This window comes from Phalacrocorax aristotelis, chromosome 3 (assembly GCF_949628215.1).
Source record: "Phalacrocorax aristotelis chromosome 3, bGulAri2.1, whole genome shotgun sequence".
NCBI classification, from domain to species: domain Eukaryota; kingdom Metazoa; phylum Chordata; class Aves; order Suliformes; family Phalacrocoracidae; genus Phalacrocorax; species Phalacrocorax aristotelis.
In genome coordinates, this window is record NC_134278.1 from 49962364 (window position 1) to 49979690 (window position 17327).

The 17327-nt window shown below is 42.9% G+C and overlaps 1 protein-coding gene across 1 annotated transcript; it reads right to left on the reverse strand.

Moving 5' to 3' along the window:
• Positions 1-7824: 7824 nt before the first annotated feature.
• Positions 7825-12794, reverse strand: CD24 (CD24 molecule). The gene is made up of 2 exons (XM_075087390.1): positions 12593-12794; positions 7825-9890 (listed from the first exon to the last, which is right to left on the reverse strand). Exons 1-2 carry the CDS (start codon positions 12659-12661, stop codon positions 9705-9707), a joined length of 255 nt encoding a protein of 84 aa, XP_074943491.1. The 5' UTR covers positions 12662-12794; the 3' UTR covers positions 7825-9704.
• Between the last annotated feature and the right edge of the window lie 4533 nt (positions 12795-17327).

Here is a 17327-nt window from a genome sequence, read left to right on the forward strand (position 1 = left end):
ATTTAGTAAAATTTCAATAACTCGTCTGCCGATTTGGGCCATTTGACAAACACCTCATCAGCATTTAATTTAAATGTTGCCACATACAGAAGTGTATTCCATGGAGAGGTGCATTAAGAAACAACTTCTTTGAACTTGTTTTTCTCTCCCCTGTGCCATCACATGGATGATAGTTTTTTTATTATTTAAAACTGCCATAATTTCCAGCCTGGCTAACTGACTTTTAGTGTACATGACCAGGCAGTGCATGTACATCTTCACATTTCTTTAATTCATATGTTGAAACCCACTGGCCCATCTCCACAGGCTTTAACAGCCTGGTCCAAGTCCCAAACAGAATTAAGTTCCTACTTACCCCATGAAAACAGAGAGCAGGGGAGAAGAGAAACATCCTCTAAAAACCCCAGTTAAGAAATGGGGAACAACATAACACTGGTCTCATGTGCGAGACAGTGAGCCTTTCTAAAGGCTCAGCTCACATGGAAGGTGTCTGTTAGGCACCAGAATTTCCTTAGTGTCCGTGTTCATGGGGTCATTCATTAGAGGGCAATAAAGGTAACTTCAAAAGCAGTGAAATAGTAATTTGATAACAATTCCTTATCCCCACCCTGCAGCATCATTAAAATTATACGACTTCTACCCACGCAAGCTGTCTATCTTTCTTTAGTTCCCCTTGTCCTTATAAGGACTCTGCCAGTCCTCCATAACCATGCCATATTGCTTCTCCATATCCCCCAAATCCTTGGCCGCTCTGCGCTTTCATCTCCCACTACGCAAGTTTCCCTGCAGACCTGAGGTAAAGACAGCATCCATTATCATCGGCTATGGACACACTAGCCTCTTTGGCATATGCTTTGCAGATCTCCAACTCAAAGGAGCGCTGTGCAAGGTGAAGTTTATCCTCCTGCCTTGGAAGACCAACATCTGCTTGTACGAGAGACACAGGGAGGCTTCACACCTTCCACTGCCCGTGGGTAGGGTTGTGGTGGAGCTGTGTTAGTCCTTTTTTCAAACATACCCAATATAGCACTACTCCAGGGACTTGAATGGACAATCTAGTTATTAGGATTTGCTAACTGGAGGCATGGGTTGGAGCTGGAGATATCCAAAGGTCTTGTCATCACCAGCTGAGGACAGAGAGTTCCAAACCTCCCTTGGCTGCTGACAACTGACACCGAAGTGGGCAAAATGGCATAATAAAACCACAAGCCTGCAGAAATCTGTGGCTATATTTATTATGTTAACACAGTGGAAACAATGAGCCTCTCTCTACACTGGGGACACAGAAAGGTGAAGTCTCAGTCAGGTACCACATTTAAGCTGGTTTGTATTATCGACCTGCCAAGACCTTTATTAATCCTTGGAGGATGCATCTGAACTTCCAGCACCCAAGCAACAGATTCAGGGATGGAGCACTCTCAAAAGTGGGAAACCAGAGTGACTTAGCATTATTCATTCAGATTATTTGTTTTAAAGGGAGCTGTTGCACAGAAGAAAATTTCTGTTGAGAGGAAAGGAGGGGTTCTCAACACGTGTGTTTCATGCTCTAGGATTGCATCAACACTATTATCCTAGAATCAGAGGGGGGAAAGGGCTGTGAGAGGCCATCCAGCCCTCCCCTTGCCAAAGGTGTGATCAGCTAGATCTAAACTATTCCCGAATGATGTTTATCTAACCTGCTTTCAGAAACATTCACAAAGCGCTCACAGCAATTTAGCTCAATGCTTCAGTGTGTGACTTGCTCTCTTCAGAGCATGCAGGAAGGACAGGCTGTTTCCTATGTCTTAATAACTGTCTTTTACATGCAGGTTTCATTATGCTTCCCGCTCCTCTTTCTAGCAACCGAATATGCTCTACCCTTTCTACTTTTTTCCACCTACACTTCTCATGATTTTCATTGCTCTACTCTGAATTTTACGACTTCATATCTGTTAATTGTAGTGTCCAAAACCGGACACAGGATGACTTCTTTGGGGCATGTAGGATTTCTGTTGAAGGGTTTGGTATAACCATTTTTCACACATTTCTTTCTTTTTTCGGTCTCTCCATGATGCTGCCCTTTTCCCCACCAGATCACATAACTTGCTATCCCAGCCCTGCCCTCTCCCCAACCCTCACCCTGCCATTTAGGTTGTGCAAGACAGCAATTAAATTCCATTTTTTCCTCCCTTTCCCAGATGGAACAAACCCAGCTCCCCAAGCCTCTCCTCCTATGCTGCATGCTCTAGAACGAAGAGCACCACTGTGGCTTTCCTCTGGCCTCTCTCAGTCTACTCTTCTACTGGGGGGTGGTGTGTCACCCGTTGCCCCCACATCCCCAAGGCTGGGTTGGGTGTGCTGAAGTTATGAGGAATCACATTTTTCTTGCCTAAGCATCTGCTCTGTCTTTTTTTGTAGTAAGAGTACAGGCTCTTCAGGGCAAAGACCATCTCAGGGCACTTAGCTATAGCGTTACAATAACATAAATTTTAAGTAAAAGTAAATACAGTATTTCTGTGTTACTGGAAATCGAATGTGAAGGGTCCATCAGGAAGAGAATGACATTTTCCAGATTCCCAGTTCATTAGCCTCTCACTCAGCCCCTCCTTGTCCCTTCTCAGAGATCAGTATAAACCCATCATTCAGGTCTTCAGTGCAATGACTTGCTCAAGCCCAAATCTGGGGCTTGACCAAGGATCCCAGACATCCCTGGCCTGAACCACCAAAGGAGTGTGGCTGCTCCGGGGCGGCGCTGGCCCCACATGTGACAGCGTGGGACAAGCCATTCCCCATGGAAGGAGTGCAGGCAGACTGCGGAGACCAGGCAGCACTGAACCCTGGAAAACCTTCCATCCTGCTGTAGCAGGGATGAATGTCACCACCTTGATGGAAAGATATTTCCTTGATGGCAGGATATTTCCAAACACTCCTTCCATAGCGATCATAGGTTCTATAATATAGAAAACAAGCAAACAGGCAAGCAAAACAAAAAAGAGAGGGGCTTTATTGTTGTTTCCCTGAAAAATAAGCAGATCTCCCATGAGGTCCGTAAAAGCTTTCAGTATTTTGTACTAATTGCCGTACACTTCTGTGTACAGAAGGCGGTCACAAGGACACTGATGTCAATAGGAATTAGAAGTCAGGCACCAAATTACCTTTGAAGATCTGGGCTTTAATTACTGCTGTTACGGAAAGCAGTGTAAAACCTGCTGACCAATCGCTAATGTAGGAGTTTTGCAGACACTCAGCAATGACTGCCTCTGCTCTGAGGAGCACATGATATAAGACTGGAGGGGGAAAAAGGGGTGAAGCAGAAGTTGAACAATGTCAGCTTGCACTGCTGAGTAAGAACAGACCTGTTACATGTGAACACATTGAAATGCTGAAGCCACAGGCCCCTATCAGCTACCTAGCGAGATCCACAAATCCCTAGCGTATTAGATCACACATTTTGGGATCAAAACTGACATCTCAGACAGGAGTTTGTGTAGATGCTTTACCTGTCATCCACTTCCTCCATCACTTTAGCAATGTGCTTTGTCTTACTGTGAAACTGTGGATCAGTGCCAGATTAACAGGGCTGGATTAGTGTGCAGTTTGCATTTCGTCCTGAAAATGACTGAGTGTTGTTTTGATATTTTAATTTTAGTAAAAACACAGACTGGCAGGAAAAAAAAAAACCCAAGTCTGTCATCCTGGTAATGCTTCACATTGGCTCATTTACTGGTAGTACTTTGCAAGTGGGCACACCTTATGGAAGCCTGAGAATTTTGGAATGGATGCAATGACTAATTCCAGGTTGAAAAAATCTGCCGCATTGCATGTAGTTTTCTGTTAGTTTCCTGAAACAGAAATATAACAAAATCAAAGTAGTGAGAATAGCCTTAAAAAGGAATTTGAAGATACTATTGGAAACTTAAAAAAAGACACTAAATGCCAGCAAGTTTTAGAAAACATTAAAAAAATTGTAGATAGTAGATATAGTAGATACACAACAGCAAATGTTGTCGTCAAGTCTCAGGATAATAAAGCTATCACGTCTTCGCATTACTCCCGCTGTCCTGCAAAAGGACTCTTCTTGCTCATTATTTAAAAACTTCTTTGTATGTCAGCATTGAAACACTGCAACTACCATGTTCCAGCAAAGACTCCATCGAGTCCATTTTCACGCTATTCACATGCCCCAGTCTGGCTTCTTAAGGGCAAGTGCACTGAACAGCTACCAGGTAATCAGCTTGCAGTGGAAGTCCTCCCTCACTCCTAAAACAATTAGAGTCTTCAAAACATGGTTTCTATCTGTTTAAAATTGGTTTTTAATCCTTGCTATTATGGCTCTGAATGCTATACTTAGCTGTATGCACTAATTCAGCTTTGAATCCTATCTATCTAATCAATCAGACAATATGCATTTGTTATTGTAGTGTGGTATATGTATCCCTCCAGTCTCAAAGTTCAGTCTTACCCCACAAAAAACATTTGTGTTTTATATAATTCAGTAGAAAAAATATACAGGCTTTGTCATGTGAAGTTTACATATTTCAGTATAATGAACATAGCCTTTAAGTCCAAATTATGCACACTAAGCGATCTGAAAAAAAGTCCACGCTGTGTTTTTGGTAAGAGTTGTTGAAAAGAGGGAAACAGAACAATTGCTTTACAGAGGCATTGCTTCCTTTAATAATTTGTGCCCCATAAAGAATGCTTTTCACACTAGGTCATTCAAGAGGGATTTTGGTGGAATGTGATCATTCAGTTTATGCAGCAAACCCAAGCTACCATGATTTAATTCTGCTGCATGCTCGATTTTTATATTGTACGCCCATCAGTTGTTAAAGCATAGCTCCTGCTAAGCTGAAAACATAAAAGAAAGAGTCTCAGGTTGCTTCTGAAAAGCTTGAAAATATTTAATTCATGTAGTTGTAGCACATACATTGCAGGGTGTGTTGCTGGATTCAAGAGATAATTGAATGACCCCTCATAGATGAGATTTTGTTAGTTTGGGATTTCGGTTGGGCCATATAAAATTGATCATGTTTTTTCTTCTGCTCCAGGTCATTAATTTTAGACATTTTGATGAAGACTAAACCAGAGCAACAACGCATTACTGAGCAGGATGCTGAAGGCTCCACTTGGAAGCCTGGAGGCTGATAACCAAAGTAGGGGTTAAGTATCTTTCCTGAGGCTGCTGCATAATGATGAAAACACTGCATCTCAAAGCCCACATAGAAGAAAGCCTAGTGCTGCTCTTTAAACCTCTGCAGGTAAAATGATGGATTTAAAATAACTAGCCTCTTCATCTGCTGGGGCACAGTAGACCTGTACAGTGCATGAAATGTAATGTGCGCTCTATAACGAAGCTTTGTGCTGCTAAGAGGCAGAGCTGACAGATCCTATTTCAAAGTTATCTTTAATGCAAAACCAAGAAACGTTCCCAATTGTATCCATTACAATGAAGCTGCTGGATGATAAAGCCTGCTACCTAAATCATTTCAGCCATGTATGGGAAATCAAATCCCTGTGAAGCCTGAATGCACGCAAAATGCAAATCACTCCAAACTGCCTCTAATATATGCGTGTTTATATACGTCCTTGCTTTCAGATAGAAGGTGTCATTGTGAGCTCTGCTGTGGAGCCTGATGTAACCTGAGCACAGGGTAATGCTGACTTAAAGAGCTGCATGACAAAGAGCCAGGCCCTGCAAGTGCTCCTTCTCCTGAGCCCTTCCGCAGGCCAACGGGCTGCTTAAGAACTACTCTCGGGAGAAATGACTCCATATGAAATACCGTACTAATGACATTAGGGAGTATTCCACTGTCTCAAGCTAGCTTGAGAGTCTTTGCATTGTACCAACAAATCCTAAGTGTTTGGGGGATTAGGCTAAAAGCTGGGAACGGCTTGTCAAAATAGTCCTGAGTTCATTTAGAAAAGTCATTTATTGAGACGTTAATAACATCACATCTCCACGTAGACAAAGCGGGGCTATCCTTAGCACAACACACCAGCACCACGCACACTGCCTTTCACACGCGGAGAAAGGCTCGGCGTACGTGATTTCATCTTCCTGAAAACAAGGAAGGCACTAGCAGAAGCTTGTGGGTATAGCAGCATTGGATCTGGCCCAAAATACTTCACCTTGTGGAGGCTTCTGTTGAATGGAAGTTGTTCATTCCAAGTCCCTGTAGATTTCTAAACCAGCTGAAAGCTGCAATTTGAAAAACTTAAGGGCTATTCAGAATATGATGCTGTGAAGGAAGGAACAGTAGGCTGCACACAAACCGTAAGTGCTCATTCTAGGCTATTGCATTCAAATAATAACGCTATACTTTATTCAGGACATATGTGGCCAGCGTATGTTTACAATGAAAGCAGTGCCATGCATCAAACAGAAGCAGAATTGTTTCAGACTCATTGCAGTATACATTATCCAGACACACTCCAGCTGGACAGATCCACAAAAGTGAGAGGCACAGGTAAGAGCTGGTTCCAGTTATTATAGGTGTCATTTAAAAACAAATCAAATAGTCGTGAAGTGCGTAGGCTCCATTCTCCTCCTTTCTCATTTTGTTAAGAAATCCACCCAGGGAGGGAGGACATGATGGATTTATTTCATCGCTGATTCCATTGTTCTGTGATGGAACAGAACAAAGGTTATCAGATCATTTTTCTGAATCACTCATCTGGTCTGGTGAAAACTCAAAAACTCAAGAGAGTTTAAATACGCTTACATGCTATTAAAAAGCATTCTGGTCCTATTTCTTCAAAAAAAAAAAAAAGAAAAAAAAAAAGCCATGCCACCAACAAAGGCAACCATCCCAACTCCTTTGTATATTTAGCAAGAACTTCACTTCAAACATATGCCTATGCTTCATTTGTTTTACTGGTATGTCAGAAAATTAAGGACTATTGTTGCAGCCTTTCTTGTTCTCGCTCTCTTTGGAGAGAGTCTCTCTATTTTCAGTTTTGTGGTTTTAAAAGACAGCCAGGTAAATGGCTGGCGTAATATTTTGTCTTCATGCTTTCTTCTGGAACATTCAGAGAGAAGCTAAACAAGGGAACAATGTGCTCTGATACTCCCTGCAGATTCCAAGATATATTCAAATGGTAAGCTTTGTTAAACTCATGCCGCTCCCAGGTTTGTTCAGCCTACTGGAAAAGTAAAGGAACACTATCAAAGGCCTGCCGCGCTGCGTTCCCTCCGGAGCCCTCTCCCCCGCTGAAAAATGCGGACCGTCGTGCAGCACGCCTAAGTAGCTAGGCGTTTTTAAATGCATTTCTCCACAGCTAGGGAGTAAAGATAATCACTCAGAACACGGCTGGGCCTTTAAGGGTTATTAGGAAGGAGCATACCTGAAAGACAACAAAGATACAACTTTGGAATGTCATGAACTGTAACTATTTGCTTTTGAATTCTCATCCAGTTAATTGCTGCTTTTCAGCAGGATATCACACACACATTCCTACCTCTTCCAGCCTCTGTCTTTCATCAAGGATGGTGAAACTTACACTATTTGGATATTCTTATATATTAATGTAGTCTGTGGGAGTCAAACCTCAAGCAGTTAATTCACATACTTGATATGCAGAAGCTGAAAAACAGCTTTAGCCGTTGTAAGGAAAATAACTCATTGCCACAGTAAGAAACAAAGGAAGACTCTGTTTAAGGTCTGTTTGTCCAAAATGAAAGCATAATAATACTTTGAAAGGGAAGAGGCTGTTATAAGTATTGAAAACCTACTACAGCCACTAGAGATGTTAATCAAGGCTCACCCACCGATTTCAGAGCGGAATCCAGCCTCCCAGTGTCACTAAATCTTTCAGAGAAATGAAACTAGTTACACTTCAGCATTTCTAGACCTTGAGGTTTTTAATCATGTATACTGTCTTGCTTAACAGTTCATTCACTTTATGCAGGCAAGTTACAAGTTTTTGTAGAAGTTTCTGGAAATGCATCGAGAATGCGTTGCCTGTCCACTGGTTTATTTACAGGTTTTTTTCCAATGAAAATCAGTAGCTAATAAATCAAAGCATAATTACACAAAGACAAAAATACAATCATTAACATTTTACTGACTACAAATGATAAGCATGAGGAAATGTCCATTTACACCCACTGACATGAATTTGTGTTAGTTTGCTATTGATAAATGATACTCTGGATTGGTGGCAATGTAACTGACAGATGTGCATTTAAAAAAAAAAAACCCAGAAATTAGAGAGCCACTCATGTTCGACATGATCTTATACTGAGATAAATACCTACACACAGTGATATGATCATGCGTACCCACATGTGATCATATTAACACTGGGGTTTTTTTTCCTGACAAGGTATTATGGTCAAGGTAGTTGAACCTCCTCAACAAATCTTGCTTTGATCAAGTACCAGATACTATTATCTAAAGCGTTGGATGATACAGAAACAATCTGTGCAAGTGTAGCAATTTAGAATCAGAAAATTTTAAAAAAAGTAGTATTTACAAAGGTAACTTTTAAATTCATTAATTAAATTAAGACTCCAGTCTTCATATTCCAAACACCTGATCATTTAATTTCTTTTTTTTTTTTTGGCATTTTGCTCTCCTCTCCCCATTATTCCTTCTCCCCACCGCAAATATTAGCCCATGTTTAAAGTAAACTAACACAATTAAAACTCTTAAAAAACCCAAACCAGTAAGTTATTCACCTTGTGCCAAGAAAAAAAGCACAGCCCTAGAACATTACTCAAAAGATTCCATAAATCCTTCATAATTAAGGAGAGTTCCAGGAGCAAGGAGAACTTAAACAAGTTGTAGAACTTGAGAGGAGAAATAGGGGAAAGAGGAGACATTTATCCCTTAATTTTTTTTTTGTTTTGTCTGAACTTCATTTACAAAAGGCTCCTGGTACTTTTCCCAACGTTTTCACGCCTCCATCCTCTGGCACATATGGTTTAATACACAAACAATTTAAATAAAATGTCAAATTCAAATTCCCACCATCAATAATTCAACTCTTGGGAAAACTGGTGGTTTTTAAGCTATTTCAAAACTAGCCCTGCCTAGCTAGCCATTTGGTTAGGACTCAGAAGTTAAATAAGAGGATTCTTATAAAAATTTGGTATCCTATTTTAGCCTTGTAACAATTTCATACACATAAAACCTAGAAGAAACCCTTTTCACTGATATTTTGCTTCTTTTGTATACATCCTACTACCCATAAGTTATAACCATATAGGCTATGCGAGAAACAGAACCACTCAAGCTTCGCTGTGTTTTCTAGTGGTTCTATGAGCCTCTCGACTTCAATGAATTTAAACGGAAAATAAAAATCTCTTCAAGTCCTTATTCTAAACGGTAGATAAACCCTCTAGCCTTTTTTCTTAGTGAAGTGGTATCATCCATCCTTATTGTAAGATACTGCATTTCTTCTCAGCTTTAAATTGGGGGTTGTCGATACTGTCTTTTTGCTTCTGTCTTGCTTTTCAAATTCCAACTCATTTGGTGAAAGAGCTCATCGTTTTACCTCCTTGCTGAAGCCAGTCTTTTCACACTGGTTAGCTTTGGAAAGTCGGAATACTGAGTGCTTCTCTAGGTCAGACTGGTACTAATTTGAGTATGGAGTGGAACCAAGCTGGTTTGATGTAGAGTTTGGACCGATTTATTTTCATGCTGGGTTGGAGATCTAGCCATCTCAGATGGTTCAGGAAACTGGGTGGGGAGTGGTAGCCATTTCCATGCCAGAGTCTCTTAACAGCAAAAATACAGAAGAGAAACTGAGAGAATGAAAAGAAGACTTGTGGTCGAATGAAGAGAATTTCCATGTCCCTGAGGGGTGGTACTGTTCACTGAATTTGTGACAGTTGACAGAGAAATGGAAGTTGCTGAAGAATTGTTTGAAGGTGTTGGACTTGTTCCATTGGGATTGCAGTAGATCTAGAATGCAGGGAGGGGAAAACAACAAAAAGGAGTTTGTGGGGGTTTTTTGGTGTGTGTATTTGTTTTTTAAAATCAGTAGGCAGATTTGTAGCAACAAACAAAGTGTCACAGCACTCAGACCAGATACACAGAATTGTTCATGCCTCTCATCGTGCAGTTAAAGACAAAGCCATTTTGAATTATATGCATGCGATTTGTTAAACAAATAGAACATTTTTCTAAACCTTTTCCTGTGGTTACATAACTATCACTTCATCAAAACCCTACACTAAGACAAAAGGCAGAATAGAGAAGTAGGTTTCAAAACACCTCACACCAAAAAACCCAAATGCAAATGTAAAGGTATGCAAGACAAATATTAGGATAAAAAAAATAAAAAGACAGACTTTTGGACAACTACATTACTTCATTGTCTTTGCAGACTAAGCCACAAATAAAAATATGTGCAAACAATGGTGAAGAATCTATTGATAATGTTTCTGGTGCTGGTTTGGAGATTCCTTTCAAGCAATGGTGGGGCTTATGTGAGTGGGCTGAATATTTCAGCCTCTCTCGTCTCCCATCTTGCCGTGGTAGTACTAAACTGCAGAACTTAAAACAACAGAACTCTACTGATTAAATCATCACCTATTGGCATGCTAGAGCCTACAAATAGAAAATGCAGTGGAAAGACCATATAATATTAACAAGTTTTAAAAAACAGTGACAGAAAGTAAAAATCAAAAAATACAATCCCCACTCCCCCAGCTTTGCATTATAGGGATGGAATATGAAAATTTGCACCCTACGTAACTTCAGTATCAAGCTATTTCCTACACATGCACAGGAAAACTTTCAAAGCTAAGCTACTGTGTTCTTTTCTTCCAGTGGGGGGGGGGAAAAAAAAAGCATGTGACACACGAGGACGAAAAACAAGGGCAAGAATCACAGATCTGCTCCCTCAAAATGAGCATAGTTTAGCAAGCTTGGCTTCAGCTCTGTGGCAGCAAACATGTATTATACCAGCACCTTCTGGTAAGCTCTGACAGAGTTTGCTGAAGTGAAAATAAATGTTTTCTTTTAAACAAGAGCAGTTAGTTTAATAAATAATACTCCCCATAAAATGTGTCCTTACTGTCTCATATTTCTAGTGCTGCTGAGAAAGTTTATTTTCTTTAGAAGAAAAAAAATAATTATAGTCCCTCAATGCTGAAGCCATGAAGGCAATATTAAATTTAAAGAAAGTACTCATGCAATTTTCTAATAATTATTTTCAACTTTAAAAAACAAGCATGTAATAGAAAAATATCAGGATGGTGTAAAGATTCTGGTAGCTCAGGGTCTTGGCAACCAGCAACATGCTGGAAACAATTTAGGACTGCAGGATAAAAATTGCTGTGTGGAAGTTTTTGTTGAAACCAGTCCGAAAATGATCAATAATGAACTGCAGAATTAATAACCTACAAGCTGGATACGAGGCAAGTCCCAACCTGCCCTGGAATTTTTTCAGTCTTCATACGAAGTCTCCACTGCTGTTTCACGCTTGGTTATGCATTTTTAAAGTTTTCTTAGTTTTAAACAGAAAGCCTAGTTTCTGGATTTTTTTTCTTTTTTTTTTTTTTTTTTTGTGGAAAAGGAAGGGCTTAGAGCCAAGTTCCACAACGCCAAGGTAAATGGAACCCCAGACAGATCTTCTTAACGAGCATGTGACAAATACCTGTGACCTAAAGAGTCTGATACTGCTCTCATCACTGCCACGGGCAAGACTCCACTGAGCGCAATGGAGATGGGATGACGCCCTTCCTTACAAAGCAGGGGGGGAAAGAATATTTAAAACAATCTCCAGCAACTCCTTTGCTGTTTATTTTTATGATATCGTGTTATCGACTCTTTTCGAGTGGTGGTCTCTACGATCAACACGCCGATCCGGTATCCGGGAGCCCCGCTTGTCTTGACCGCTTACCGAAAGGCCAGCCACTACTACCTCTACATCAAGGGTACAGCAGCCAGGGACAGACGCCTTTGCTCCAAGCCTGCCCAAACCTCCCCCTCCTGCCGCGGCCCGAGCCCCAGGGCCGGGCCCAAAGCCCCAGGGCTTCGGTGGGGGTGTGTGTGGGATTCAGACCAGGGCCTCGCTGCCCTCCATCTGCAGAACCCGGCGCCAAGGCGGGTTTGGAGGGATCGCTCCTCTTCACCTCAGCGGGGGGAACGAACGCTCCTCCGCCGCTCGCACCACGGCGCCGCGGCTTTCCCCCGAGCATCCCGAGGGAATAAAGGCGCCCAACTCCAAAACTTCAGTTTTGTGATTTGACGGGGGAACCCAGGGCACCGCCATCCCGGGGCGCTGGGCTCGCCTCCCGGTCCCCCCGCCGCCAGGAGAGCTGCGGCGGGCCAAGCCCACCCGCCGGCGGCCCGGCCCCGGGCCCTCCCCAGCCGGGGCTGCCCGGGCTCGTTTCTACCGCTCCGCCGCCGCTCCGGGGCGGAGGCGGAGGAGCCGCCTGCCACCCACGGCCGCCCGGCGGGGCGCCACGGCGGGCTCCGGGCGGCGAGATGGCAGCAGCCCCCCTAGCGGCCACGCGCCTCAGGAGAAAGCCACCCTTGAGGCGGCGGCCGCCGCGGCTGGGGGCGCTGAGGGAGGGTCTCGCTCGGCGTGGGGCTGCTCTCCCGTCCCTCGCACTCGGGCCGGCGGCGGGGAAGCGCCGAGCCACTCCGGGGCTCACCTGCGTGGGTAGGAGGAGGGCCAGGAGCAGGAGCCCCAGACCGAGCCGCGCCGCCAGCGCCGTCCCCATGACCGCCTGCTGCTGTCCCGCTGCCGCCGCCGCTCCTGCTGCCGCTCCTACCGCTGCGGCTGTGGGCGAGAGGGATGCGCTGCTCGGCCGCGCCCCGGCCCTTTTATGGCAGCGCGGGCTCCCGTGACGCCCCGCCGTCGCCTTCCCCGCCTCCTCCCCACACCTCTGTTCCCGCCTTCTGTGCCCGCCGCCCCCTCGGCCCCTGGCCCCCCTCCGCGGAGGGCCCCGCTCCCCCTCCCGGGGCCGGGCCGCGCCGGGCCGCTGGGGCAGCTCCCGCAGGGCCGTGCTGCCGGCGCGGGTCCGGCTGGCCTCTTCGACGGAGCCGAGAGCTGCGTTCCCCGCGTTTGGGTCTCAGCGGCGGCGGCGCCTTTGTCTAGCGCCGGCGCCGCGTTCTGGTGTTGAGGGACTGGCACGGGGCTGCAGGGGCTAAGCTGCAGTTACTCTGGAGGAACGCCTGTGTTTATAAAAACATCAGGCTTTTTAATTAAAATAAAAAGAAAAACCTCAAATCTTGGGTGAGAGAAGGAAAGGTATAGAAGGCTATACGTCCTTCCAAACGATGGGAACAGTGGGTAAAAGGCTGTGGAGTTAAGATCCCGTCTTGTTTAGAGCTGCCTTAACACTAGTGCTGAGGCTTCAGACCACGGGTTGCAATGTCAAGCACTCTTTGGATCTAAATATCTAAAAATTACCATTATTAAAGGCTAGGAAACCTGAGTAACAAGTGGAACAGAAGGTTCTTCCAGCTGTAGCCTGTGTGTATGCAAGGTTCTTGCTTCTGGCGCAGTAAATACTGTAGTTTTACTGTATGTCCTCCCTTAACAGACTGAAGATAGATTGCGCCAGTGCCTCACCAAATCGGTCAGGTATCTCAGTGTACAGACAAATTATCAAAAAATGGACTGTGTTCACATTATAAACTACAAAAAGAGACACTGGTGTGCTGATTTTATTGTGATGAAGCAGTTACTTCCATTTAAAAGAAGAGGAGGGTGTCCTGTTTTCTCAGACTAAGCAATGCATTTTAAAATTGTCCATGTTCGTGCTTATCTCCAAACAAAGTGTCAGGTATCCATGTTCAGCACGATATAACTCATTTGCCACCTCCAGGGGCAGGACTATTTCTCAGGAGTTGTTGAGGGCACTGCTAGAACTTGGTCCGGAAGCACAGGGATGCGGAGACATGCTGCAGAACTCGATGCTGGGACTCATGTTAGGCAAAAGACATCATTCTAAACCCAGTCCCACACTAATTGCTTCAGAATGCCTGATAAAGCTATAGTTATTTTGTTTTTCCGGGAATAAAGGCATTCTGCAAGTGGTACCGTCCAAGATATCAATCCTTATTCTATAGCAAGATGAAAAATCTGAGAGGTACACTAAGCCTGAGGCCCTCATGAAGTATCATTTCCCTGTTTTTTATACATTCCTGATCATAGTCAGAGTCCAGTTCCTAAGTATTAGAGGCATAGTCTATCTGTAGAGTAACTACAGGTGTAGTCACCAAATTGAGGGTCTTATTTGCTGGTTGTCTGCTGAAAGTTGGTTACCAGAAGATGGGTTTTCATTAATACAGAGATATAAGAAGAGCAAAAAGGAAACAGATTGACTTAAAATAAAAGAGGGTTGACAAGGCTGAAAACTTTCCTATTACTACTTTTCCTTGCCAACGGTTTGCTTTAGTTGTCACAGTTAAATGAAACCACAGACAGGAGGGAAGGTCACCTTTTCACTCGGTTGACATGCCTAACGCTACAGAGAAGTGAAACTCCCTGTGCGAGAAGTCACGTGAATCACAGCAATAAAGTGAGGGCTCATGCCATTCTGACACCAGATCCCCCAGAGGAGATGCAAAAGGAAGGGAATCCAGTTAGGGCTCTATGATTGCCAAAGTGAAGAATATTCTAGTGTAAAGCTGACAAAGATGGTTTCCATTATAATCTCTCCCACCTTGTTTGGGAGAAAAGGAAGTGATACAGCTGTTGCATGATCCTGTAGGGATCGTAACTGGCTGTTGCAGGTTAAAGCAGCAACCAAGACACGTTAATGTCAAAGCTGGGAGAGGTGAGAATGAGAGAATAACTATCAGATGGCCTTTCCCTCTCTACCCAGTGCATATCACCTGAGGTCTGGAACCGTGACTGTAAAAAATGAGGATGATGCATAGTTCTTGTGAGGTGACATGAATCAACACAGCATTATACAACTGCTAATTATTATTGTATTGCACTTTTGGCATTTTAACAAGCTTCAGTGAAAACAGGATGATCTTTCTTTTTGCTAAAAATATTATGAAATCTTTTCCTTTATTTAAAAACAAAGAAAAATGCAGAGGCTTTCAAACAGTTGGCAGATATGATAAATTTCTGAAATAATAAAACTGTGTTAAGTTTATGTTCTGAGGCCAGAATCCTTTCTGAAATATTCCTGAAATATTAATGCAAGTAAGGAAATGTATGGGCAGCAACGGAGAAGTGCTAAAAGTATTTTAAGCCCAAGATTTTCCTTGAAACTTTTGTCATTGGAAATTATCATTAAAATGCCTATGCTCCATTAGATTTCTACAACCAACTCTCCCCATTCAGGACACCTGCAACATTCTTGATTCCTCCCGAACACATAAATCACCTGCACTTCTAATTCAAAAATCTTTACTTTTTTTCAGTCTATAATGAAGTCTGCAAAAGATGTATCTGAGCAAGAGACCAGGACCCAATATATGGATTTTTCTACAAAGCAAGAAACACTGTAATTGAGTTGAGAACGGTAGAAAGTGAAGCACTGCTATCTGGTGGCCAAAAGGCACTTCTGATTTTTTTCACTCAGAAAAGACAATATACTGCCTCAACCAAATATCCTTTGGTAGCAGTCTACCCGAAGAGCTTTCATGATGCTGAGATATAGTGTTAAATAGTATTGTTAAATCCCCATTGTTCTGCTTCCTTTATTCTTTTGTAGGTCAGAACAGTACTCAGCACCTCTCCCAGTTAAATACATAATATTTGATGAGAAAGCTTAACAAAGGGAGAAAACTACTTTGATCTTTTGGGTTAAATATAAACTCATCTGTATATTCCCCCAGTGACTTTTAAGTTGATTGAACTTTGCAATAGGCATAACTTTCAACCTGGTGATCGGAAGCCAAACTTGTGCTACTTTGTATAATACATTAGCAAACAAGATCAGCTAAAATGACTGGCAGAAAAAAAAAAAATAGTTGTCTATAAAAGGCAGCAGAGAAGTAGTCTCCAAGACATATAAGTAGTGTATTTAAATTTGGACAAGGTTTAGCAAAATAAGTGTAGCCAGAGCACTGAGTGGAATTCATGAGAACTAATTTTCACTTAACGATTAAATTACTCTTGCCTTTTAGCTGCCAATCTTTATCCATCTAAACTTAAATATTTTTGGAGCATCAGTTGCCAATGAGATTCACTGGATCCTGTGCCACCAGCAAGCTCTTGCCTCTCCTTGGCTGTGCATAGACTAGAGCTTACTACACTCTGTGGCTCATCCCAGGGTCTTCATCCATTTCAAGCTCATGCTGGAGTGCCCTGCAGCTCTCAGCACTCACCTGGGTCATACTATGAGTTATTTTAGTTAATACCCATCTGTGAACATGTTACGCATTTATATATTAGAACCTGATCTTTTTTCAAAGGACTACTTCAAAGAGAGAAATCCAGCTTTGCAGTGTGTATTGACTAGCCTGTATATGCTGATCTATGCTGACATCATCTGGTGGTAAGTTTCTTCGATGTCCATTTTTGCCATATGGATTTTGCCTTGAGAAACTCACAGGTCGGTGTTTTCTAATATAGAGAAACACCAGCTTTTCATAAGTTAGGCTGGCCTTTCTCTTTCTACTTGTTTAGCAGAAAGGACCTATCTTGCAGCAGCACCAAAGCTCCAGCTATATAATCAAAATCTGCCAGCTTTTTTGAGGCACCCTTCCTTACAGTTGCACATTCACTATCATTGCAGAACAAGGTTGAAGTACTGATGGGAGCTGGCTGGTTGAAACTGATTTTAGAAAACTGAAGAAAGCTGTTTGGCATGTGTCTTTGGGGAGAACTTGGAATATATATTGAGGATTACATTCCTTCTTCCAGGGGAGGGTTTATATTAAACTCATGTTAGTAGAGCTTTTAATGGAAGGCATGATTGTCGGTAGTGTAAATCTCCACTTGGTAATGTGTATCGGATTCAGCTATACATGTCTTCAGACATGGGCCTTGCTGCCATGATCCAGACCCTGATGGGACCAGGATTCCATCAGTGCTACTGTTTCCCTTCTACGTCAATCTGAGCCAAAAAGCATCGGGCTGCTTAACTAGAGGTATACAGTTACAGAAGTAAACAAAGCCATGATTTCCAGCCCTGGAATCATAAACTTAGAATTTTGAGCAGAAGTTAAACTGATTCCAGAAATAGTCTCAAGAAGAAATATTTAAGAGTTGCCACCCTAATACCCATGGGTCTTTTGACTTCTGGGTAGACTTTAAGGGATGGTGTCAGCTTATCCAATTGGGTGTGGCTTCAAATCTGCTTGAAAGCACACCTTTCTCCCCAAGTCAAACAAACTCTTGGGTGACATCAATACAAACAAATTAAGTGGTAGCAGAGCTTGTTCTTTGGCCTTGAGGCCAACTGACGTGTCTAGCCA